Source organism: Podarcis gaigeae (genome assembly GCF_964106915.1).
Source record: "Podarcis gaigeae genome assembly, chromosome: 10".
Classification (NCBI taxonomy): domain Eukaryota; kingdom Metazoa; phylum Chordata; class Lepidosauria; order Squamata; family Lacertidae; genus Podarcis; species Podarcis gaigeae.
In genome coordinates this window covers 3,540,932-3,567,304 of record NC_139686.1, presented here as the reverse complement: position 1 = coordinate 3,567,304, position 26,373 = coordinate 3,540,932, and the positions used below count along the sequence as shown (strand labels likewise).

The window sequence follows — 26,373 nt, the reverse complement described above, 5'->3', positions numbered from 1 at the left end:
GATATCCAGACAGACGGGGAGATTTTGATAGGCGACATTTTCCCAAGCGTGGGTAAAATGCAACCCCCCTCCTTCTTCCCTAGCAGGGAAAAGGAGTCAGAAATGTCTTTTACATTCTTTTATTTCTGACTACAGCACTAGAGAAAAACAAGTCCTTTCAGTTCAGTTCTTCCAGCAAGTCTGACAAACTTCCTGTACATGCGCACACGGAAGGTTTCAAATTACATTCTTCACAAAGACTTTTCCAGCCTGTGAACTTCCTGGGAAATTCTTCTTTCCCACAGATAGGCGCATCATGTGATGTCTGCTGTCTGCAGCTGCGATGTTTCCATATACTGACAAGGGCCACGTGTACAGCAAGTCCCACACTGAGGTCAAAAACACACACAGAGGCAGCAGGACTTCTTCAGGAATAGTTTACTGAACTTTCAAAGCATACAGTTCTCACTGGGTCCCCAGTGAGGCACAAAACTTAGCTCCTGAGAGCAAATCCAGTTTCAGCAGTAAAAAAATACAGCACACAGGATATCTACATCAGGCAGACACACCGGCAGAAGGGAGCAACGGAGGAAAGAGGCTGGAAGGATGCAGGGCAATGGATGTGTGTCTTTCGCTTCCTGTCATCTCAGAGGGAATTCAGCAACTCTGCATCTGCAGGGGCTTTATGAAGCAAAGCTTTCTGCCGGCTGCTTCCAGGCACATCCCGGCTGCTTCCAGGCACTGTGATTCGCAGTGTATTGACATATCAATGGTTTTTCAAAGGTTATCGGGATATGGTCTAGAAACCAGCATTGGATAAGATATCAATATATCGCCCAGCCCTAATCCTCACCCACCAGCAGCAATCCATATTCACCCTCTCCCCTTCTCTATCAAAAGGTAAGGTAAAGGTAAAGTGACCCCTGACCATTAGGTCCAGTCATGACCAACTCTGGGGTTGCGGCGCTCATCTCACTTTGCTGGCCGAGGGAGCCGGCGTACAGCTTCTGGGTCATGTGGCCAGCATGACTAAGCCGCTTCTGGCGAACCAGAAGGGCACACGGAAACACCGTTTACCTTCCCGCCTAAGCGGTACCTATTTATCTACTTGCACTTTGACATGCTTTTGAACTGCTAGGTTGGCAGGAACAAGGACCGAGTAATGGGAGATCACCCTGTCGCAGGGATTCAAACCACAGACCTATGGTTTAACCCACAACGCCACCTGCGTCCCTGTCAAAAGGTACTTTATATCTAAAATTATTCTCACTATTGTGAGACATTACCTTCATTTAAAGAAGTACACACACCAGCAGAAGGGAGCAAGGGAGGCAAGAGGCTGGAACGACACAGGGCAATGTGTTTTGTCAGGGAATGGTCTGAAGCTGAATATTGGGGAATGCATTCTCAAGGAGATTAGCTTTCCTCAGAAGAGGAGGGAGAGAAACGGCGGCCCTTGTTTCCCGTGGTCTCAGAAGCAGGGAGAGACACAGACACAGTGACGATTAGACAGGACTTACCCAGTTTGAGATAATGACAACACTCAGCTGGGCCCTGAAGCTGGAAGCCGGATCTCCTCTGAGTTCATTGCTGTGAAGAAGAGGGGACTCTGAGAGGACATATCTCACACTCCATACATCTAAATGGGTTCTCCTATCTGAGACTCCCTTGATGTTTCTTAAACACTCCATTATAACTATATGGTTTGTCTCTTGGGTGAGTTTGTTGGTGTAAATTAAGGGTTCCACTCTGACTGAAGCTCCTTCCACACGCCATAGATTTAAATGATTTCTCACCTGTGTGTCTGATGTTTTCTAAGATTTCCACTTTCACTGAAGCTCTTCCCACACTCCAGGCATTCAAATGGTTTCTGCCCTGTGTGAGTCCATTGATGTTCTCTAAAGTTTCCATTATGATGAAAGCTCTTTCTGCACTCCATACATTTAAATGGTTTCTCCCCTGTGTGAGTCCGTTGATGTATATTGAGGTGTCCACTCTGACTGAAGATCTTTCCACACTCCATACATTCATATGGTTTTTCACCCGTGTGAATCCGGTGGTGTAATTTAAGGTTTCCATTCTGACTGAAGCTCTTTCCGCACTCCGTACATTTAAATGGTTTTTCCCCTGTGTGAGTCTGTAGATGAATACTGAGGTGTCCACTCTGACTGAAGCTCTTTCCGCACTCCATACATTTAAATGGTTTCTCCTCTGTGTGAGTCCGTTGATGTGTTCTAAGGGATGCATTGAAATTAAAACTCTTTCCACACTCCATGCATTTAAAAGGTTTTTAACCCGTGTGAGTCTATTGATGTTTTCTAAGGTCTCCATTATTACTGAAGCTCTTTCCACACTCCATACGTTTAAATGGTTTCTCCCCTGTGAGAGTTTGTAGATGAATATTGAGGTGTCCACTCTGACTGAAGCTCTTTCCGCACTCCATGCATTTAAAAGGTTTTTCCCCTGTGTGAGTCCGTTGATGTGTTCTAAGCCTTCCATTATCAGTAAAGCTCTTTCCGCACTCCATACATTTATATGATTTTCCCCCTGTGAGTTTGTAGATGAATATTGAGGTGTCTACTCTGACTGAAGCTCTTTCCGCACTCCATACATTTAAATGGTTTCTCCCCTGTGTGAGTCTGTTGATGACATCTAAGGGACACATTGTGACTGAAGCTCTTTCCGCACTCCATACATTTAAAAGGTTTTTCACCTGAGTGAGTCCGTTGATGTATTCTAAGTTTTCCATTTTCACTAAAGCTCTTTCCGCATTCCATACATTTAAATGGTTTCTCCCCTGTGTGAGTCCGTTGATGACATCTAAGGGACACATTGTGACTGAAGCTCTTTCCGCACTCCATACATTTAAAAGGTTTTTCACCTGAGTGAGTCCGTTGATGCATTCTAAGTTTTCCATTTTCACTAAAGCTCTTTCCGCACTCCATACATTTAAAAGGTTTTTCACCTGTGTGAGTCCGTTGATGCATTCTAAGTTTTCCATTTTCACTAAAGCTCTTTCCGCACTCCATACATTTATATGGTTTCTCCCCTGTGTGGGTTTGTAGATGAATATTGAGGTGTCCACTCTGACTGAAGCTCTTTCCGCACTCCATACATTTAAATGGTTTCTCCCCTGTGTGAGTCCGTTGATGTGTTCTAAGGCTTCCATTGAAACTGAAGCACTTTCCGCACTCCATACATTTAAATGCTTTTTCCCCTGTGTGAGTCCGTTGATGTGTTCTAAGCCTTCCATTATCAGTAAAGCTCTTTCCGCACTCTATACATTTAAATGGTTTCTCCCCTGTGTGAGTCTGTTGATGTATTCTAAGTTTTCCATTTTCACTAAAGCTCTTTCCGCACTGCATGCATTTATAAGGTTTTTCACCTGTGTGAGTCCGTTGATGTATTCTAAGTATTCCATTTTCACTAAAGCTCTTTCCGCACTCCATGCATTTATAAGGTTTTTCACCTGTGTGAGTCCGTTGATGTCTTCTAAGGCTTCCATTGAAACTGAAGCACTTTCCGCACTCCGTACATTTAAATGCTTTTTCCCCTGTGTGAGTCCGTTGATGTGTTCTAAGCATTCCATTGAAACTGAAGCACTTTCCGCACTCCATACATTTAAATGCTTTTTCCCCTGTGTGAGTCCGTTGATGTCTTCTAAGGCTTCCATTGAAACTGAAGCACTTTCCGCACTCCATACATTTAAATGGTTTCTCCCCTGTGTGAGTCCGTTGATGTCTTCTAAGGCTTCCATTGAAACTGAAGCACTTTCCACACTCCATACATTTAAATGGTTTCTCCCCTGTATGAGTCCGTTGATGTGTTCTAAGGCTTCCATTGAAACTGAAGCACTTTCCGCACTCCATACATTTAAATGCTTTTTCCCCTGTGTGAGTCCGTTGATGTGTTCTAAGCCTTCCATTATCAGTAAAGCTCATTCCGCACTCCATACATTTAAATGGTTTCTCCCCTGTGTGAGTCTGTTGATGTGTTCTAAGCCTTCCATTATCAGTAAAGCTCTTTCCGCACTCCATACATTTAAATGGTTTCTCCCCTGTGTGAGTCTGTTGATGTATTCTAAGTTTTCCATTTTCACTAAAGCTCTTTCCGCACTCCATGCATTTATAAGGTTTTTCACCTGTGTGAGTCCGTTGATGTGTTCTAAGGCTTCCATTGAAACTGAAGCTCTTTCCGCACTCCATACATTTAAAAGGTTTTTCCTGTTGGAGGTCGTTGATGTGAGCTATGTATGCTCATTCAGTGAAGCATATTCCACATTTGACACATTTTAATTTCTCTTCCAATTAAACTGAAGGTGACCGATCCCCTGAAGTTTTGACTGTCTTCTCCTTCACCTTCTTCAGAGTTGGAAGAAAGGAAATCCTGTTTGGGTTTCAAGGAAGAGAACATAGGAAAAGAGAGCACATCAGATGCCATTAGACCACCTCATATTTCAACATATCCTACATTTCCCCGCATCCTACCCATGTTCCAAATTTTTAGGAAATGAAAATGCAATGTCATCAAATGATAGTAATGCATCAGCAACCTTTCATAATCCTCAATCAGCAGCATGATAAAGCAGCATGATATTGGAATACAGACTTTTCAAACCAATTTTTTCCTCACAAGGAAAGGCAGCTGCTCTCTGTCCATGAAAAGGCCCTCTCTTTCTCTGGTCCATCGTTTCTTTGGACATTTCCCATCCTCTGCATCATAATCCTCCATCCACCTCTGTCTCTTAATGAATCACCTGCACAGTCCCATTGGCCTCAGGAGGTCAAGAGAGACCTAGGTCTGTGCCTTTTCCAGGGACTGTGGTCTGGGTTAGTCAGAGAACTAGTGACAAGGCTTGGTGCTTGGGGTCAGCTGAATGGGTGCTCAGGGAAGCTCCTGCTGTTGGAGATGGACCTCCATCTAGAAGCCTTGCATTGCATGGAAAGAGAAGGAGAAGCAGAAGGAAAGCAGCTGGCGCATGGGAATCCAAGACGGAAAAACCCACCCCCATTGCTCCTTATAATAATGAGGTGCAGCCTGATCTTGTGCCTTTCTCCTGAATCAGGACTATGCTAAAATGACACTTACAAATCTGAATACTATAGGCAAATAGATAACTGTACTTAATGGAAACTTCATCCTTGAATATGTAGTATTTTTCATTAACAGCCTGAAGTTATGTTGTTTCTTGAGAAATAAATTTATTCCTGATCTGTCTTAAATATCATAATTATAGGATGGCTTGGGGTGTTAGGGGAGCGGTAGTACCTTTGGTGGGCGACATGTAGTCCACCTTGTGGGGTAATTTTTCCACCATTGGTCCCTACCCTGCACTCAGCTCTCACCTGTGGCTTCCAGAAGCTGCCAGAATGCAACAGAGGCAACGATCCAAGCAACAGCTTAAACGGGCCAGCTAAACCAGGTGAGGATACCTGATGGGTCTCAAACACTTGGTGGGTTGGGGAATTCTGGTGCAGGTGAAGGCAGACCCTGGTGGATGGAGAGGAGGAGAACAACAGTGAATCCCACAGTCAAGAAGGCAGATTCCGCCCATGCTGCAGAGGAAAGTGAAGGGCAGATGTGATTGTTAACCGGGGAAGGAAGCCCATCGAGAAGGAAAGCTCTGATCCTAAACCTTCACTGCCTTGTGAGTTACCTTCAGGAGAAGAGAAGGCTATGGGGGGAAACCTACACAAATCTAGAATGGACTCTGTAAGATGGCTGGATGGTGTCCTGCACACCTCCTTCCAACAACTCCGATGGCCCCTTGAAAGCTAATGAAAGTCTTGGGCCTGGAGCTTTTGGGGGTGCAGGACCAGGAAAGCTTCTGCCACCATTATCCTTCCAATTGGGATTCAGACCTCATCATGGGACGGAAACTGCCCTGGTTGCGCTGCTTGATGATCTCCGATGGGCTAGAGACCAAGGGGAAAAAAGCTCTTTTCTGGTTCTGCTGGATCTCTCAGCGGCTTTGGAGAACTTTGGCCATGGTGTCCTACTGGACCCTCTAGGGGAGCTGGGGGCACAGCTGTGCAGTGGTTCCCCTCCTTCCTCCTGGGCCATGTCCAGAAAGTGGTGTTGGGGAAAACTTCCAGGTTGGTGCCTCCAGTAATGGCGGAATTCCTCTGATTGGGAGGAATTTGCCCCGTGGGAATCTGGGTCTGGCCGCCACGGCGAAGGCGGAGACCCGCAAAAAATCACAGGTGGGAGAAGCCTGTGAGCGTGGGATTCGGCGGGACCCTTTGCGCCTCCCCTATGTTGCGTATTCCACGCAGCGCTTTCAGCGAAACACTAAGAGTTCCAGGTTTTTCCAGTGCAGTCTTTTTTAATGTGAGCTATATACAGGCATTTACAAAAGAAACAGTCCATACAGAGTACTTACAAACGAATACTCTCCACCACAGCACCACCACACTACAGCACAACCACCACACCCACTGTTAAACAGGCTTTCCTTTTAAAACAGGTGATAGCCAATCACACTAATCACACTCCTGCTGAGTCACTCTGACCCAGCAGAGTATTGCATCATCCTGTTGAAGCCTGCAGACTTATCCAGTATCCTGCGAATCCCAACACTCCTCCTTAAGTCAAAGGCTTGAGACCTAATAATTCTCTTAAGTCTCGAAATTTAGGAGCATCCAAACATTTTCTATACAAATCTGCCACATTACATTTCGTGTTACAGTGCTGTACCTTTAACACATTTCTTTCCAAAGCATTTTTCACATTTCCGTATCTTATAGCAATATGTTTACTCTTGCTTTTAAAGTTCTGTTGGTTGGCAAGCTGTTGTGCAGCCATGTTGTCACTTAGCACAGTGATTGGCATTTCAGAAGGTATTCCAAGCTCTTTTGTTAGGCAAGCAAACCATTCTATTTGTGATACACATTCGCTTATGGCTGAGTACTCTGCTTCACAAGTAGTTGTGGCAACAAATGTTTGTTTCTGGGATTTCCACTGAACCAGGGCATTTCCAATATATATGGCATATCCAGTGGTAAACTTTCCATTTTCTCTGTCCCCCCAGCTGGCATCAGCGTATGCATACACTTGCTGATCATATCCTGTATCCAGCACCAGTTTGTAATCTTTTGTGCCTTTCAGATACCTTAGGATTCTTTTAAGTGCTACCCAATCTCTCTGAGCCGGGTCTGCACTTCTTTGGCTTAACATGTGCACTGCCAATGTTATGTCGGGTCTTGTCCAACAACTTAAATATAACAGAGAACCCAACAGAGAATGAAATGCTGTTGCATTCTCACATTTTTGTCCTTCTGGTTCATTTTTGTACTGGGTAGTTATGGGAGTGTCAACCTCATTTGCCCTCTCCATTCCATATGTCTTCAGCAACTTTTCGATTTTTTCCTTCTGACTCAGAGAGTAGACACCCTCTTCATTTCTCTGAACCTCTACTCCTAAGTAATTCTGAATCTCTCCCAAATACTTCAGTTTGTATTTGTTACCTAGGCTGTTTATAAACCAAGACACTTGCTTTTGTGCAGTTGTTATTAGACAGATATCGACAACATACAAAAGTAAATAACAAACACTTCCTTGCACCATTGCTGAATATAAACAGGAATCAGCCAGGCTTTGTTTGAATCCCATCTTTTTCAAAGTTGTGTCTATGCATTCATGCCATAGACGTGCACTTTGGTGTAAACCATATAGTGCCCTTTGCAGTTTTAACACCATGCTGTCTTTTTCCAGCTCATAACCTGGTATTTGCTCTAAATACACCTCGGCGTCAATAGGAGCATTTAAATATGCTGAGGCAACATCAAAATGATTAACTCTTAACCCTCTCAGACTTGCCATTGCTAAAACTGATTTTACTGACTCTCCTGTGTGAGTGTCTGAGGGCCCTGCCCCTTCCTGCCACTCACCATCTGGCCTGGGCGGGGCCTGAAGCCTCACAGGGACTGCTGCGCTCTGCTGCCCAGGAGGACTCTCCTGTGTGAGTGTCTGAGGGCCCTGCCCCTTCCTGCCACTCACCATCTGGCCTGGGCGGGGCCTGAAGCCTCACAGGGACTGCTGCGCTCTGCTGCCCAGGAGGACTCTTCTGTGTGAGTGTCTGAGGGCCCTGCTCTTTCCTGCCACTCACCATCTGGCCTGGGCGGGGCCTGACGGGCCTCACTAGGACAGTTGCTGTTACTGCTGGAGGGGTGCAGAGTGCTTTTAAAATGTTTTTAAAAAATTATTTTGAATTTTTTGTATGGGGGGTGGGATGGATGTTTATTGGGCCTGGGAATTTGTTTGATTTTATGTTTTTGTAATTTTTATTGTTTTTTGTTTGTATTGTTTTATTTGTGGTTTTTTTTTTGTTAAGGTGTTATTTTGTTCTTAAGGGGAGGGGTCAGGGCTGCTGGGGAGTAGGTCCCAGCCGACAAAATGGCTGGGACATGTTCCACAGGGGGGAATGCACTGGGACAACCGATCTCAGTGATCACGGGTAGGAGGAGGAGTTACGCTAAGACCAGACCATGTCGTTACAGAGGAGGCAGGTTTAGTCGCTGTCTGAGGACTATCCCTGCCTCCGGGTCTGGTCCTGACAGGATGGATACTAGAATCAGCAAGGGATACCCACATGACCTGAAAGTGTTGCTGTGCAATGCCAGGTCAATGATTCATAAGACCACTGCCATCCATGACTTGATCATGGATGGAGGACTTGACCTGGCATGTGTAACAGAGACTTGGTTGGATGAAGCAGATGGGCCTGTCCTTGCCGCTGCTTGTCCACCAGGTTTCTCTTATGCACAGCAACCCAGGTCATGTGGGCGGGGGGGGGGGTTGCAGTGATTTTTAGGAAGTCATTAGTTTGCACCAGGCATCCTATTGGGAAGACCCAATTTTCCGAGTGCATGTTCTGGAAGTTGGGCAATAGGGGCAGTACAGGATTCCTTTTGGTGTACCGACCTCCCCGCTGCACCAAGGATTCCCTGCCCGAGCTGCTTCAGGTCGTGGCGGATGTTCTCCTGGAGACACCTAGCTTGGTTGTCCTGGGGGATTTTAACATCCATGCCGACACGACCATACAAGGGGCCGCTCGGGACTTCGTGGAAAGCATGGCCTCCATGGGGCTGTCCCTGAATAAGTCTGGCCCAACCCATAGTCGCGGACATGCCTTGGACCTGGTGTTTACCTCTATGGATGTTGGTGATCTGACACTAAGTAAAAGCGAAACGAAAGAAGTGCCATGGTCAGATTACTTCCTGGTGCAACTGGACTTCTCTGCGACCCATCCCCTCTGCAGGGAGGTGGGACCGATTCGGATGGTCCACCCCCGCCACTTAATGGATCCAAATGGTTTCCAGAGAGTGGTAGGGGATGCTTTATCCCATGTTGATGGCCTTTCAGCCGATTCCCTGGTGGCCCGCTGGAATATGGAGTTAACCAGGGCTATTGACTGTTTGGCTCCGAAGCGCCCTCTCCGATTGCATGGAGCCCGGAGAGCCCCGTGGTTTTCCACGGATCTGAGGGCAATGAAACAATCGTTGAGACGGCTAGAGCGTCGGTGGCGGATAACTCATTCCGAATCTGACCGGACACAGGTTAGAGCTCAACGTCGAGCCTACCAAGTGGCGATAGTGACGGCGAAGAAGACTTTCTTCACCGCCTCTATTGCATCTGCAGAAAACAGCAGCAGGAGACTTTTTCAGGTGGTTCACAATTTAGCGGAACCACCTGCAACATCGCGGCCCAGTACGGGCCACATGTTCTCCTGCAATGATTTTGCAAAGATTTTGCAGATAAAATCACTCAGATTCGGGAAGAAGTAGACTCCACCGTGGGAGCAGGGCCGGGGCGGGAGAGTGCTAGAGTCCTGTCTAGTCAAGTTGTGTGGGATCAATTCCAATCTGTTACCTCCGAGGATGTGGACAGGCTGCTTGGACGAGTGAAACCAACCACCTGTCTCCTGGATCCTTGCCCATCCTGGTTTATAAAAGCTAGCCGGGAAGGACTGGGCGATGGGCTTCGTGGGGTGGTGAATGCTTCCCTCCATGAGGGAGCCTTCCCAGACCCGCTGAAAGAGGCGGTTATTAAACCGCTTCTTAAAAAACCATCTTTAGATGCGGCCACGATGGCCAATTATCGCCCAGTCTCAAACCTTCCATTCTTGGGCAAGATGATTGAGCGAGTGGTTGCTGAACAACTCCAGGCACCCCTGGAAGAAGCGGACCATTTGGATCCCTTTCAGTCGGGATTCAGGCTTCATCATGGGACTGAAACTGCCTTGGTCGCACTGGTTGATGATCTCCGGCGGGCTAGGGACAAAGGTGAGAGCTGTTTCCTAGTTCTGCTGGATCTCTCAGCGGCGTTTGATACCATCGACCATAGCATCCTTCTGGACCATCTTGAGGGGCTGGGAGCTGGGGGCACTGTCATACTGTGATGGCCTAGGATTCCGATTCAGAGGCTGAACCAGAGGAATCCCAGCCTGCACAGGAGTCCCCGCCTCCAGGGCTGGCTGAACTGGGGCAAGGCCTAGATTCTGAAGAGCCTGCACCTGTGGCAGAGCACCAGGAGCTGGCCCCAGGTGAAACCCTTCTGGCCCCAGAGGTGCTTGAGGACTCAGTGGCTACAGGTGAGCCTCCTCCGGGGCCCAGTAACCCTTTGGCCTCTCCTGAACTACAGAGGCTTAGGGCAGAGAGGCGAAGGGAACTGGTTGCTCCCAGGAGGAGTGCTCGCCTTAAGGCCAGAGGAGGCGGGGCTCCTGGGGGCCGGGACCGCCCCTGGCCTTAGAAGAGGATAAAGGCCAGTCAGTCCGGTCCCAGGTTGCGGGAGCAATGTCGTTGTTGGCTTTGGACCTTCCAGTGTTCCTGTTCCCTGCTCGGCCTCCTGTTCCTGACCTTCCAGTGTTCCTGTTCCCTGCTCGGCCTCCTGTTCCTGACCTTCCGGTGCTCCTGTTCCCTGCTCGGCCTCCTGTTCCTGACCTTCCAGCGTTCCTGTTCCCCGCCCGGCTCCCTGCCTCGGACCACGCCTCTCATCTCGTGGACTCTGACTACGATCACGGTACCTTTCCCCCGGGACCAGCACACATACAGTGGTTCCACTCCTTCCTCCTGGGCCATGTTTCAGAAAGTGGTGGTGGGGGATGAGTGTTCAGACCCCTGGGCTCTCACTTGTGGGGTGCCTCAGGGTTCTGTCCTCTCCCCCATGCTTTTCAACATTTACATGCAGCCACTGGGAGAGATCATCAGGAGGTTTGGGCTGGGTGTTCATCAGTATGCAGATGATACCCAGCTCTACCTCTCTTTTAAATCAGAACCAGTGAAGGCGGTGAAGGTCCTGTGTGAGTGTCTGGAAGCGGTTGGAGGATGGGTTTTAGGTTGAATCCTGACAAGACAGAAGTACTGTTTTTGGGGGACAGGAGGCGGGCAGGTGTGGAGGATTCCCTGGTCCTGAATGGGGTAACTGTGCCCCTGAAGGACCAGGTGCGCAGCCTGGGAGTCATTTTGGACTCACAGCTGTCCATGGAGGCACAGGTCAAATCTGTATCCAGGGCAGCTGTTTAACAGCTCCATCTGGTACGTAGGCTGAGACCCTATCTGCCTGCAGACTGTCTCGCCAGAGTGGTACATGCTCTGGTTATCTCCCGCTTGGACTACTGCAATGCACTTTACGTGGGGCTACCTTTGAAGGTGACCTGGAAACTACAACTAATCCAGAATGCGGCAGCTAGACTGGTGATTGGGAGCGGCCGCCAAGACCATATAACACCGGTCTTGAAAGACCTACATTGGCTCCCAGTACATTTCCGAGCACAATTCAAAGTGTTGGTGCTGACCTTTAAAGCCCTAAACGGCCTCGGTCCAGTATATCTGAAGGAGCATCTCCTCCCCCATCGTTCTGCCCGGACACTGAGGTCCAGCTCCGAGAGCCTTCTGGCAGTTCCCTCACTGTGAGAGGCCAAGTTACAGGGAACCAGGCAGAGGGCCTTCTCGGTAGTGGCGCCCGCCCTGTGGAACGCCCTCCCATCAGATGTCAAAGCAATAAACATCTACCTGACATTCAGAAGACATCTGAAGGCAGCCCTGTTCAGGGAAGTTTTTAATATGTGACATTTTAGTGTATCTTTTATCTTTGTTGGAAGCCGCCCAGTGTGGCTGGGGAAACCCAGCCAGATGGGCGGGGTACAAATAAATTATTATTATTATTATTATTATTATTATTATTATTATTATTATTATTACTGTTTCAGCCTTTGCTGTTGGGGCAAACACTTCATCATAATGTATCATTTTCCTTTGTGTGAAGCCCCTTGCAACCAACCTGGCTTTCCTCTGACATCAGCCAGTTTTTTCACTTTAAAAACCCACTTACAGCTTATGGGCTTTTTACCTTCAGGCAGTTCTGTAGGTACAAAGACATTGTTGTTTAGCAGAGAGTTATACTCTGCCTGCATTGCCTTTAACCATGCCTCTTTCTCTAGAGTAGGTAACTCTTGCACTTCTTCAAAGTTTTCTGGCTCAGTTACACAAACCTGGTTTATGGTGGCTGGGAACCCATAACGGTCTGGAGGTTGACCTTTATTACTTCTTGCAGACCTCCTTGGTTCATTAATATCACCCCTGGGCTACCTTCAGGACTGCTTTTGGGGTGGATTGACTCTTTAGATCTACCTCCTCCTGTCCCTGTTGCACTTTCTTCTCTCCCCTGCTTTATGCTAGCAGCTGGAGAAAAATGCTCAACCTTTATCTCCTCCCTTACAGTTTCTCTGGGAGAGCTGCCAATGCTCAGCTTTGTTTCAACTGCCTTACCAGGTATGCTCGGCAGTAAAACTTTTTTTGGCAGCAGGTTTGCATGTATCTTGGGCCAATTTCTTTGCTCATTAAAGCTGGCTGATCGACTATAACTCAAAAGATTTTTATCATCTTCAAACCTGTAGGCTTTCGTACCACTTTCATACCCAAGAAACAGCAACTGCTGTGCCCTTTTCCCACCTTTTCTTCAGTTCTTTACAGGTATGTCAACCCACGCCTTTGTCCCAAAGATTCTCAAATGTTGCAAACTGGGACTTTTGTTATAGAGAATTTTATAGGGTATGTCATCTAGTACCCTTGACCACAAGCGATTCCCAATATAATTTGCGGTCTTAATACTCTCAGCCCAGTACTTAATTGGAAGATTTGCATCTGCTAACAATGCTTTCATTTGTGTCTGCAAGACACCTCCCCTACGCTCTGCTACCCCGTTCTCCTGAGGCGTCACCACATTGGTAAGCCTATGTTTAATCCCCTGGGAACGCAACCAGTTTCTTAGGGAGCTTGCCATAAACTCTCCTCCCCTGTCTGTCTGAATAGAGCACACCTTTTTGCCAAGTTGCCTTTCTACCCTTCTTACCCAGAACTTCAAAGTTTGGGCAACGTCAGACTTTTGCTTCAATGGATAGACCCAGCCAAATCTAGAATAGTCATCTACTAGGATCAAACAGCACTTGTTATGGGAGACACTTGGTGGAAAAGGACCAGTTACATCAGCATGAATCAACTCCAGTGGTTTTTTGGTTTCTCTCTGGCTTGCTCTTGCTACTGGGCAAGCCCTGCTTTTAACCTCCTTGCAGATATTGCAGTCTAAGTAATTATCACAACTTTTAATTTTTTTCATCCCCCCACACAACTCCAATGTTTTGTTCAGCACCTTATAGCTTGCATGAGCCAGACGCCTGTGCAGGAGATGAATACACATTTCATGGGTTGGGACATTTTGCACATTCGCAACCTTAGACTCACACTGCAGTACATACATATTAGCTCTAAGGTTAGCATTTGCCAACACTGCCCCATTTTGCTTTATCTGGCACTGATCTCCCACAAAGTTTACTTCAAAGCCTGCTTTGAAGTCAGGAATGCTCAGGAGATTGTTTGCAAACTAGGCACACACAACACATTCCTGAATGTGTGTCCCAGCTGTGGGAACACAACCTCCCCCTCACAAACCACATTAGCTTTCTGACCCGTAGCAAGACTTACATGTTTTTTGTTTGAAGCCCTAGCATCAGTTAGCAGTCCTTTTCTTTTACAAAAGGTTTGAGAAACTCCACTGTCCAGAACCCACAGCTCTTCATTTTCTTGACCATCTGCAGACACCCAAGCGGTAGACTGCCTCTGCTGCCTCTTGTGCTTCTGCTGTTTTTGTTGTTTTCTTGGGCAGTCCCGCAGCAGATGTCCACTGGACTTGCAGCAAAAACACCTTTTTACTTTGTTGACCACCGGCTGGTCTGCAGCAGCTCTTCCTGGCTGTTTCTCCGGCTCCTGACACCTCTGCTCTTCCCGGCTGTTGCTCCCTCTGGGATGCTCCAACAGCTGGGCTGAGGTCATCTTTCGCTCTGCACGCCTGTCCTCCTCTGCATACAACCGTCCGGTAACGTATTCCAGAGTCAGCTTATCAGTCTCTACAGACTCGAGGGAGTTGACCAGCATATCATAGCTGTCATCAAGGGAACTCAGGACTATAAAGACTTTGTCCTCTTCCCCCACAGGCCTCCCTCTTAAGGCTAGCTCCTGGAAACAGCCTGTTAGGAATTTTAGGTGGTTTACAAGGGAGTCCCCCGGTTTCTTCCGACACTGGTACAGTCTCCTGGTCAGTGTTATCAGTGAGCCAGCTGTCTTTCGCACATGGACAGCCTTGAGCGCATTCCACGCCTCACTTGCCGTCACCTTATCAGCTACGTAGACTGGCTAGCTGTCGTCCACTCCAAGGATGATCGTAGCCAAAGCTTTCTCATCCTTTTCAAGCTGGGCCTCTGCTAGTGCCAGCTTTTCATCGTCATCCTCATCCTCCTCAGGGGGCTGCGGTGGAGTTTCCACCACCTTCCACAGGCCCTCACGCTTGAGGAAGTGTTGCATGCAGACCGACCAGATGCTGTAGTTCGTGGCTGTCAGCTTCTCCAGCAACACGCCAGTTCTGGACTGCTCCATCCCTGCAGCTCACCCCCAGCACCCACGGCTAGATAACTGCCACCTGTACTCTTGCGCAGCGGAAGCGTGCTGGGCCCATAACCCTGTCGCGTATTCCACCCGGCGCTTTCAGCGAAACACTAAGAGTTCCAGGTTTTTCCAGTGCAGTCTTTTTTAATGTGAGCTATATACAGGCATTTACAAAAGAAACAGTCCATACAGAGTACTTACAAACGAATACTCTCCACCACAGCACCACCACACTACAGCACAACCACCACACCCACTGTTAAACAGGCTTTCCTTTTAAAACAGGTGATAGCCAATCACACTACTCACACTCCTGCTAAGTCACTCTGACCCAGCAGAGTATTGCATCATCCTGTTGAAGCCTGCAGACTTATCCAGTATCCTGCGAATCCCAACACCCTACTCACAGGGAAACCCGGTTTCGGGGGTCCGGAGCGACGTGGGGTGAGCGGCGTGGTGCTTTGAATCGTCTTCTTCTTCCACGGAACAAAGCCACATAGCTGTTGCCAGAGAGCGCTGACTTTTTATTGTGGACAATTTGACTTTAAAGTAATTACCCGTGAGTAGAGCTGAAGCGAGAGAACTGGATTTTTAAACGTTTAATTTGATATCGTAACGGGGAGGTTTAATACAGGAAGTCCGCCTTCGCCTTTTGTAAATAGACTGAAGCAATGAGGCTGCAAGCTGAAGTCTTGGAAAGCCTTTTGTAAAGGACTAAATTTCCATCGGTAAAGAACATTAAACCCCCCCTTGGAGGCAGGAGAAGAGGGGGGGAAGTTGTGGACTGAGTATGCCTGCAGGAGAGAGCGAAGAGAGCTAAAATACCGCTGCTCTGACCCTGGAGACGGGCTGCTAGCAGGACTGACGTCTTTTGGAATGTTCATTGACAGCGTTTAGAACGTTCATTGACAGCTAGCTAAATAAGAGGAATACATTGTTTCTACTGTCTCCGGCTGCTTTTAAAAAGGAGTAAAAGTAACTGAAAACTGAAATTAACTTTGGATTGTTTGAACTGTGCTTAAAAGAGGACATTACTGACTAATATAAATAGAAACTGTTTCCCCCTAGTGGAAGCCTCTGAAACTGGTTGCTTTACAAGAGCTGGGCTAGGGGAATTTCCAGCTGCAAGATAAAAAATTGTGAGACTCTGGGATTGACCTTGAATCTTTTAAGTGTTATGGCAAATGGAAAGGGAAAAACAGACCAGTCAACTGCTGAAAAAACATTAAGGTCTGGGAGAACTTGGCAGCAACCCAGGAGAGGCTCAACATCAGGCCTTCCTGCTTCTTCTTCTGCTGCTTCTGCACCAGTACACTCAAAACCAAGAGGAATGTCGACAGAAGAGGCCTTAGCGATTGCATTAAATACAATAAATGATTCACTGGAACAGCTTAACAAGAAAGCAGACGCGACAAATGCGAAAATGGGTGCTGCAACTATTAAAGTGGATGCTGCATCTAGTAAAATCGACTTAAATACAGAAAGTATAAATAATCTGGGACAAAAGGTAAATATCAATACAGAAACCATCCAGAAATTGATACAGGAATCTACTTTGATACGGCAGACTGCGGAGGAAGCCAGGGAGAAAGCCGTTGCTGCTGAATGTAAAGTAACACAACTGGAGAGAGAGAGAGTCCCAGCCCTACAGAGGCAACTTGATGAACATAAGCTGACGCTTGCTATGATTGAACTTAAAGAAAAACAGATGAATCTGAGGATCAGAGCCCTACCTGAATGGGAGAAGGAAAGCTTGACAGACTTTCTCACACAGGAATTTGCTGACTTTTGGGACTTGGACTTGGGTCAAGAAGAGTTTAGAATTGTGAGGGCCTTCAGACTTGGAAGAGGCATCAAAATAATGTTAAATTAAAAAAATGACTGGAACAAATTTTTAAGTTATATTGAAGTTAATTTGGGAATTACCAAAGTAACAGTGGATGGAATTTAATACCTGCAACATACAGACCATAGTATTGGCAGCATATAACTGCAGAAAGACCTTAAGAGTTTTTAATCTAAACCGGGTTGGATGGAGGTCAAGTGTTTGTAATTGTGTGTGAAATGAGGTAATTGTACTTTGTTCTTTTTTTTTCTTCCGTTCTTCTTTTTTTCTTTTTACCTTTTTCTTTTCTTTTCTTTATTTTGCTTTTGTCTTTTAATGCTGTTGTTGCTTTTTTATGTCTATTTGTTGTTTAATGTATTTTGTAAAAGCTTAATAAACAGAATAGAAAAAAAAGGAAGAGGAGGGGAAAAAGAGAAGAATAGAATAAGGGACTGCTTGATCACCCTTCAAACTAAAGAAGAGAGAGATAGAATCTTGGGTTGGCACTATCAGAAGAACCTAGAAGTACAACAGTCAAGAGTGGAAATTTCTAAAGACGTCCCAAAATATCTTTTGGATCTTAGGCCTAACTACAGAGATATTGTTGCCCTGCTGAGAAGGAATAAAATCATCTTTAGGTGGGAATTTCCCCAAGGTCTATCCTTCAGTTTCAAAGGAAGGAAAATAAAAATAAGATCAGTAGAAGATAAAGTAAAGTTTTTGTATAAATACGAAGAAGATCTGCAGAAGGGACTTGGAAAAGAGCCAAGAGCAGAAGATCATCAGATAGAGGACTAGAGCAAAGAGCATCGGATAGAAGATCACCAAACAGGGGAATATTGGATATATCAGCATTATCTTTTGGATTGGATCTCCCCGTGAACGTGTCACCACCACCACTAACAGAAGAAGAGCAAGCATTGGGTGCAGTTGGAGGAATATCAGAGTAATTACATGATGGCGTTGCAGGTTTCGAGCTGGAATGTGAATGGATTAAATTCTCCAGAAAAAGGCGGAGAGTCTTTCATTTATTGAAAAAAGAACATTTGGACTTGATTTATTTACAAGAAACACATGTGATAAGGCTACACAGGAAGATACTGTGTAATAAAAGACGGGGCCAAGAATTTATCTCATCAGATAAAGTTAAAAAAAGAGGAGTGGTTCTTTAAAGGAGAGCCTATCACTGAAATTCATATCTAAAGATGACCAAGGAAGATTTGTTGCAATTGAAATTCAATTACAGGGAGAGAAATTTCTGATTGTAGGTATTTATGCACCAAATGAAGGAAAATCGGAGTTCTTTAAGAAGCTACACGAGACTCTGATGGATTACACGGATTATAATATGATCTTGATGGGAGATATGAATGGAGTGGTGTCTACAAATATGAACAAGGCACAGAGACAGGTAGTCACCAAAGATGGTAGACTACCAAAAACCTTTTTTGACATGACTGAAAATATGGACTTAGTTGACATTTGGAGAATGAAGAACCCTCTGGGAAGAGAGGGAACTTTCTTTTCTGAGGCTAAAATGACATGGACAAGAATTGACCAAATCTGGGTAACCAGGGGATTGGCTCCGAAGATCAGCAAAGTGGAGATTTCCCCCAAAACTTGATCTGACCATAATGCTGTGAAGATGGAAATGAAATTGACGCCAATTGGTTCCTTTAGATGGAGGATGAACGATACGTTGTTCAGGAATGAAGAGGTGACCAAGAAGGCCCTCAAAACTCTAAGACACTATTTCGAGATAAACATGAATACTACAGTGGAAAAAATAGTAATTTGGGACGCAAGCAAAGCGGTTATGAGAGGATTCTTAATACAACAGAATGCAATTAAGAAGAGAACTCAGAATGAAAAAAAGGATAAAATCCTGGGGAAAATAAAGGAAGGAGAGAAGAAACTGAGAGCAAAACCAAAGTCACAGGAGATCCTGAAAGAGGTAAAGTTATACCAAGTATAATATACAAAGCTGATGAATCAGGAAATAGAATGGAAGAATAAACAGATGAGGCAAAAGACATTTGAATCAGCAAATAAGTGTGGAAAATTGTTTAAAAGTTAGGATTCCAGGTGGAACAATCGAAACTGGAAACAGAACTGTTAGAACCTAAGACTAAGGTACTTTCAAGAATGTATAACTTGTTGCTGAGGTGGAATACACAGGATGAAACGGTTAAATCAGCTATGATAAATTGGGCACAGGACATTGGGTATAATATTATGTTTGCTGACTGGGAAAAGTTATGGACCACCGGTATGAAGTTTACGGCATGTAATGCCTTGAAAGAAAACATTATGAAAATGATATACAGGTGGTACATGACCCCAGTCAAGCTAGCAAAAATATATCACCTGTCAGATAATAAGTGTTGGAAATGTAAAGAAACTGAAGGAACGTTCTTTCACCTCTGGTGGACTTGCCCTAGGGTTAAGGCCTTCTGGGAAATGATATATAACGAGCTGAAAAAGGTATTTAAGTATACCTTCCCCAAGAAACCAGAGGCCTTCCTTTTGGGCATTGTTGGTCAGAGGGTGTTAAAGAATGATCGAACATTTTTCATGTATGCGACAACAGCTGCAAGGATACTTGTCGCTAAATATTGGAAAACTCAAGATTTGCCCACGCTGGAAGAATGGCAGATGCAACTGATGGACTATATGGAGCTAGCAGAAATGACTGGCAGAATCTGAGACCTGGGAGAGGAAGCAGTGGAAGAGGACTGGAAGAAATTCAAGGACTACCTACAAAAACACTGTAAATTATATGAGTGCTAAGAAGGATGAGGGATTTGAAAATAACAGGGCATCATAAAATTTGGTGAAAAGACTGTGAAAATGAGCGAATTTTATGAGAAAAATAAATTTTGAATAAATATTATGGTAAGATTAGATATTTAAGACCTAGATAAAAATATTCAAAGTTAGGGACAAAATATTGGAAAAGTGTACAATAAGAACGGAAATAAGGTGATAAATTGCTGGTTAAAGTTTTATAAATTTGAAAAGTAGGAGCGAGAGACGTGAGGAAGTCCAAAAATGAAGAAAAGTTGGTTATTACACGATGCGAAAATTTATGTTTGTTTTTCTTTTTCTGTTTGCTTTTTGCTGTGCTGTTTTTCTTCTCTATTGTTATAAAAAAAAACTCTTAATAAAAATTTCTTTTTTTAAAAAAAGTGTGGGAAATTGTTGGCCTGGCAAATGAAAAAAAGACAAAAACTCAATACTATTACGAATTTGGAAGTGGAAGGAAAGAATATACAGAACCCAGTGGAGATTAGGAAGTGTTTTCAGAGGTATTTCAAACAACTTTATACACAGGAGAAGCAGAAAGAAATGGACATTGATCGATTTTTGAAAATAAATGGACTACACAAAATCTCTCAGGAAAAACAGCTAATGTTGAATTACAAAATAATGGATCAGGAGGTGGAAGGGGCCATCCAGAACATGCAATCAGGTAAATCTCCAGGACCAGATGTTTTGACTTCAAGATATTACAGATCTTTGAAAGAATGGTTAATACAACCATTGAAGGAAGTCTGCAATGAAATATTGGAAGGGAGAAAGGCACCAGAGTCGTGGAAGGAAGCTTACATTACACTTATACCAAAAACAGAGACTGAAAAGACATAGCTTAAGAACTACTGCCCCATATCGTTGCTTAATGTGGACTACAAAATTTTTGCAGATATTTTGGATTTAAAAAGGTGTTAGTAGAAGAAATTCATAAAGACCAAGAGGGCTTTCTCCTGGGCAGATATTTGTCTGACAACATGAGGAATATAATTAATATTCTAGAAAAACTACAAGTGAATATCAATACTAAGGCAGTCTTCATATTTGTGGATGCAGAGAAAGCCTTTGACAACATTTCTTGGAGTTTTATGAAGAAGAATCTACAGAGGATGGGGGTAGGTCAAGGTTTTGAGAATGGTATAGGTGCAATTTATTCAGAACAAAAGGCAAAATTAATTGTGAACAATGTAGTGACAGAAGAGTTTAAGATTGAGAAAGGGACACAAGAAGGCTGCCCAATTTCTCCATTGCTCTTTATATCGGTCCTTGAGGTTTTGTTAAACATGATTAGGGAGCTAAACAGTACAAACTGAAAGCATTTGCTGATGACTTAGTATTGACTCTACAGGAGCCAGAATCTAGTACTAAAAGGGTATTGGAGCTGATTCAAGAATTTGGACAGGTAGCAGGTTTTAAGTTGAACAAGATGAAAACTAAGGTTTTAGAGAAAAACTTAACTGTGAATGAGAGAGATAAGTTTCAGGAGGAGACAGGACTAACATTGGTTAAGAAAGTGAAATATTTAGGGGTTAACATGACTGCTAAAAATGTCAATTTATTTAAGGATAATTATGAAAAATGTTAGACTGAACTGAAAAAGGATTTAGAAATATGGACAAATTTGAAGTTATCATTGTTAGGCTGAATTGCTGTGATAAAAATGAACATGTTGCCAAGGATGTTGTTTTTGTTTCAAACATTGCAAATTTTGGATGAGATGGATTGTTTCAAGAAGTGGCAGAAAGATATTTCCAGATTTGTTTGGCAGGGCAAGAAGCCTCGAATAAAATTTAATATATTAACTGATGCCAAAGAAAGAGGTGGATTTGCCCTGCCAGACCTTAAACTTTATTATGAATCAGCTGCTTTTTGCTGGCTGAGAGAATGGCTGCTTCTTGAAAACACTGACGTGTTGGATCTAGAAGGCTTCAACAATGCATTTGGCTGGCATGCATATTTGTGGTACAATAAGGTAAAAGCACATAAAGTGTTTAAAAATCATATTGTTAGAAAAGCATTGTTTAATGTTTGGATAAGATATAAGGATTTGTTAGAAAAGAAAACCCCAGGATGGTTGTCACCAATGGAAGCGAAGGCACAGAAAAAACTCAATATGGAGGCCAAATGGCCGAAATATTGGGAAATTCTGGAACAAGATGGAGACAGAATAAATTTGCAGAGCTTTGAAAAATTGAAAAACAAAGTGCGAGATTGGCTCCCTTATTACCAAATAATGGAGGCATACAATTTGGACAAAAAAGTTGGTTTCCAGGTGGAAAAATCAAAATTGGAAACAGAATTGTTAGATCCAAAAATTAAGAATTTGTCAAGAATGTATAACTTGCTGTTGAAATGGAACACACAGGATGAAATGGTGAAATCAGCTATGATTAAATGGGCACAAGATGTTGGACATAACATAATGATGGCTGACTGGGAACAGTTATGGACCACAGGTATGAAATTTACGGCATGTAATGCTCTAAGAGAAAATTTAATGAAAATGATTTATAGGTGGTACATGACACCAGTCAAGCTTGCAAAAATTTACCATTTGCCCGATAATAAATGTTGGAAATGTAATGAGACTGAAGGTACATTCCTTCACCTTTGGTGGACATGCCCAAGGATTAAGACATTCTGGGAGATGATTTATAACGAAATGAAAAAGGTATTCAAATATACCTTCCTGAAGAAACCAGAGGCCTTTCTCCTGGGCATGGTCGGTCAATTGGTGCCAAAGAAGGATAGAACTTTTTTTATGTATGCAACACCAGCAGCAAGAATACTCAGCGTGAAGTATTGGAAGACACAAGATTTACCCACCCGGGAAGAATAGCAGATGAAGTTGATGGACTATATGGAACTGGCGGAAATGACTGGCAGAATCCGAGACCAGGGAGAAGAGTCGGTGGAAGAAGACTGGAAAAAGTTTAAAGACTATTTACAGAAATACTGTAAAATTAATGAATGTTAGAAAAATGTTGGAATGAAGTTATATGGCTTTAGTAGAAATGTTATAAGGAATTGGTAAAAGCCTCAGCGCCTAGGGCTTGCCGATCGAAAGGTTGGCGATTTGAATCCCCGCGGCAGGGTGCGCTCCCGTTGCTCGGTCCCAGTGCCTGCCAACCTAGCAGTTCGAAAGCACCCTTGGGTGCAAGTAGATAAATAGGGACCGCTTACTGGCGGGAAGGTAAACGGCGTTTCCGTGTGCTGCGCTGGCTCGCCAGATGCAGCTTTGTCACGCTGGCCACGTGACCCGGAAGTGTCTCCGGACAGCGCTGGCCCTCGGCCTCTTAAGTGAGATGGACGCACAACCCTAGAGTCTGTCAAGACTGGCCCGTACGGGCAAGGGTACCTTTACCTTTACGTTTAGATTAATAGAGTATTAAAGGAAAAAATAAGGTTAGAATGTGTTAAGATAATTATAGGATAGAAAATAGAGGAAGATGGAAAGGAATTGCTGAAAAAATTAACAGAAGTGGAATACAAAAAGGGAGGTGTGAGGAGGTCGTTGAAATAAGTGAATGAAAGATAGGATATTGAAATTGTTTGATGTGTTTTAAACTGTTTTTGTTTTGTTTTGTTAGTTTAATGTGTTAGTGTTATGTAGTGTTTTTGTATTGTATTGTTTATTTTTTTTTCTTGTAGTGTTTAAATTGTTGGAAAAGTAATAAATATTTTAAAAGAACCCCAGAAAGTGGTGTTGGGGGATGAGTGTTCAGACCTCTGGGCTCTCACTTGTGGGGTTCCTGAGGGCTCCGTCCTCTCCCCCATGCTTTTTAATATCTATACGAAGTCACTGGGAGAGATCATCAGGGGGTTTGGGTTGGGTGTTCCCCAGTATGTGGATGATACCCAGCTCTTCCTCTCTTTTAAATTGGAACCTGTGACGGTCCTGTGTGAGTGTCTGGAGGCAGTTCGAGGATGGATGGCGGCTAACAGATTGAGGCTGAATCTTGACAAGACAGAAATACTGTTCCAGGGGGACAGGCAGGTGTGGGGGACTCCCTGGTCCTGAATGGGGTAACTGTGGCCCTGAAGGACCAGGTGCACAGCCTGGGAGTCATTTTGGACTCACAGCTGTCCATGGAGGCACAGGTCAATTCTGTGTCCAGGGCAGTTGTCTGCCAGCTCCATCTGGTATGCTGGCTGAGACCCTCCATGCCTGGAGACTGTCTCCCCAGAGTGGTGCATGCTCTGGTGATCTCCTGCTTGGACTACTGCCATGCGCTACATGGGGCCATCTTTGAAGGTGACTCGTAAACTGCAACTAATCCAAAATGTGACAGCTAGACAACAGAATGAGAGCACCCGCTGAGACAACATAACACCGATCCGAAAGGATCTTCACTGACTTCCAGTACATTTCTGAGCACGATTCACATTGTTGGTGCTGACCTTTAAATTGCCTCAGTTGCATTTTTCAGGCATAGATTCCTGTTATGCCTTCAGTCACAAATTTATTTGCTGAAGGAATTTTTTGCTGTCTCTGAGCTTTCTTTCCTACTCTGCTAATTGCATGTCGGACTTGCTCTGGAAATCATTATGGAGAAGCAAGATCATTGACCTAAAGCCCTACAGCCTCACTCTCTGTAGACCTGAAGGAGCGTCTCCACCCCCATCGCTCAGTCTGGACACTGAGGTCCTCCTTCGAGGGTCTTCTGCTGGTTCACCCCCCACACAACCCGTGAGAAGCGAAGTTACAGGGAAGCAGGCAGAGGGAAAGGAAATGAACAACTATCTGACATTTAGAAGACAGCTGAAGGCAGCCCTGTATTGGGAGGTTTTGAATGTCTGATGTTTTACTGTCTTTTATATGTACTGTGAGACGCATAGAGTGGCTGGTGAAACCCAGCCAGTTAGGCAAGGTAGAAATACTACAATCATTCTTATTATATTGTTATTCTTTTGTAGTTATTTTGGATTTCGTACTGCAATATGAGCTCACGAAATGTCATGGGTGGAGAAAATCATAGGGCTGCCCTAAACTGTAATCCCACCCACAAATTCTCATTCACATACAGTCTGTAAATTAGGGGAGGTCACACACCTCACCTGTGCTAATCCTGGCACTCTTTGGCCTGTGTAGGCACACCTTGTATGTAGAGCCTCCAGTCACAGGCACTGTCTACCATGAAAATGGGTCCTTTGACTGGGAAGAATCTCAGCTTGTCAGTCACTCTGACACTGCCTACAAAGAATAAGAGGAACAGAAATGCTTTTGAGGTGCAACTTCTATATCCATGCTGAGAGCCATTCCATGGACTCTGAACCCCTGTTTCTGATGACAGGTGTACATTATCCTCATCCTGAATGAAGCAGGCAGTGGAAAATACAAAGATGGCAGGCTGAGAGAGAGGTTTCTGGCTGCTTCCTGGGTGGGATTGTGGAAACAGAGAACGGCTTCTGAGAAGGCCTCCCCCCTCCCCTCTTCCTCTCGGGATTTGAACCGCTGCGTCTGGACAGGGCACGTGTTTATGGGGTGGGAAGAGGATGGAGCTTGCAGGAAGGGAGGGGTGGGGGGAGTGGACCCCCACTTTCGACAGAACGCTCTCTGGTCGCCTTGAAGGGGTGGCCGATTCCTTGGCCGATTCCAAGGCGGCCCCTCCCGAGATTCCACGCGTCCGCCACGATGGAGACCTCCCCCTACAGATTGGTCTTCCTGTATATCTCTTCCCCCCCCCACGCCAATGCTGCCCTTCCCGCCCCAGGGATGCTCCCCCCCCCCCGCACCCAGTCTCCCCTGCACCCAGAGGCGGGGCTCACCCCTCGACCTCGCGCCCCATCTCTCCATCCAGAGGAAACCCCCCCCCCAACACGAGCCACACGGGGGTCTCTATCCAGGCGTCCCTCGCGCCCATTAACCCTTTCATGGTCCGCCTTTTTCCGTGCGGAGCCTACAGGGCCCCAGGGATGCCTGCGCGGGGGAAACGGGGCAAGGGGTGGGTGCCCCACGTCCGCCCCCACCAGGGTACCCAAGGGGCCAGGGAAAGCCCCCTTCAGGCCCTGCCCGTGGGGCCCAGGAAAGGCGCTTTGGGGAGCTGGAGGGAGTCTCTGGATCCTTCTCTCCCCTTCCCCCGCGACCCCTTTACCTCTTTGTCCTCGCTCGCGAGTCTCATTTCCTTTCCTGCAACATCCTCCCCTTTCCGAAAGCGCGCGCCCCTAGAGCTCCGGCGCAGAGCACCAATCCGGCGCAGAAGCTCCACTTGCGGGAGAAGCAGGCAGTTTGGGAGGGGGGCTCATCCCCCCCATTCCCGGAACAGAAGGCAGATGGCGAGGATGAGGAGCAACATATTGGGGAGGGGATTTGGGGTTGTGGGGGCGGGGTGAGGGAAGGATGTGCGGGGGGGGGGGGAGGGAAAGAATTGAGCGGGGGCGGGGAGGAAGGTTTCCTCTCCCCACTTCCTCCTGTAGATCAGGAGAGCGGGGGAGGGGCTGATCGTGGCAATCCAATTACAAAGTGGGGTTCCCCCCAATGTTTACATTGCGAAATCCTTCCCTCGCCCACCCCACGCCACGAGCCGTGCGTCTGTGCTTTAGGTATTGGTGCTCTTCAAACCAGGAAGGGGGGGACAGTTATACGACTCCCCAAAAACCCCAAGTCCCTACAACAGCCTCTGACTAAGGCCGGGACTGTAGCAGGAACCCCCCCACCCCAATCATTCTGTTTGTATAAACTTCACACACACACGCCACATTTCTGTTATAAATTCATAGAAAATCAACCATACATTGGATTTGCACTGTTCCATTTTTATTTTACTCCATATGACAAGAACTAACAAAGGGGGGTGGCTTAGTCCTGGTCAGCCATAATCC

General features: G+C 45.5%; 2 protein-coding genes across 2 annotated transcripts in view; both read right to left on the bottom strand.

Annotated features, from left to right (window-relative positions):
• Window positions 1–26,373, bottom strand: part of LOC310825825 (uncharacterized protein) — a 91,771-nt gene that overhangs the window by 18,957 nt on the left and 46,441 nt on the right. The gene's annotated exons all lie outside the window — the stretch shown is intronic.
• LOC310826143 (uncharacterized protein) overlaps window positions 403–26,373 on the bottom strand; it is a 37,458-nt gene continuing 11,487 nt past the window's right edge. Inside the window, exons 3-7 of the mRNA XM_083700813.1 lie at window positions 23,633–23,843; window positions 5,325–5,469; window positions 3,365–4,365; window positions 2,143–2,526; window positions 403–1,975 (exon numbers count right to left, since the gene is read on the bottom strand). Of these exons, the coding sequence (XP_083556939.1) occupies window positions 2,285–2,526; window positions 3,365–4,184 (1,062 nt within the window). The 5' untranslated portion in view covers window positions 4,185–4,365; window positions 5,325–5,469; window positions 23,633–23,843 and the 3' untranslated portion in view covers window positions 403–1,975; window positions 2,143–2,284. The remainder of the gene's footprint in view (window positions 1,976–2,142; window positions 2,527–3,364; window positions 4,366–5,324; window positions 5,470–23,632; window positions 23,844–26,373) is intronic.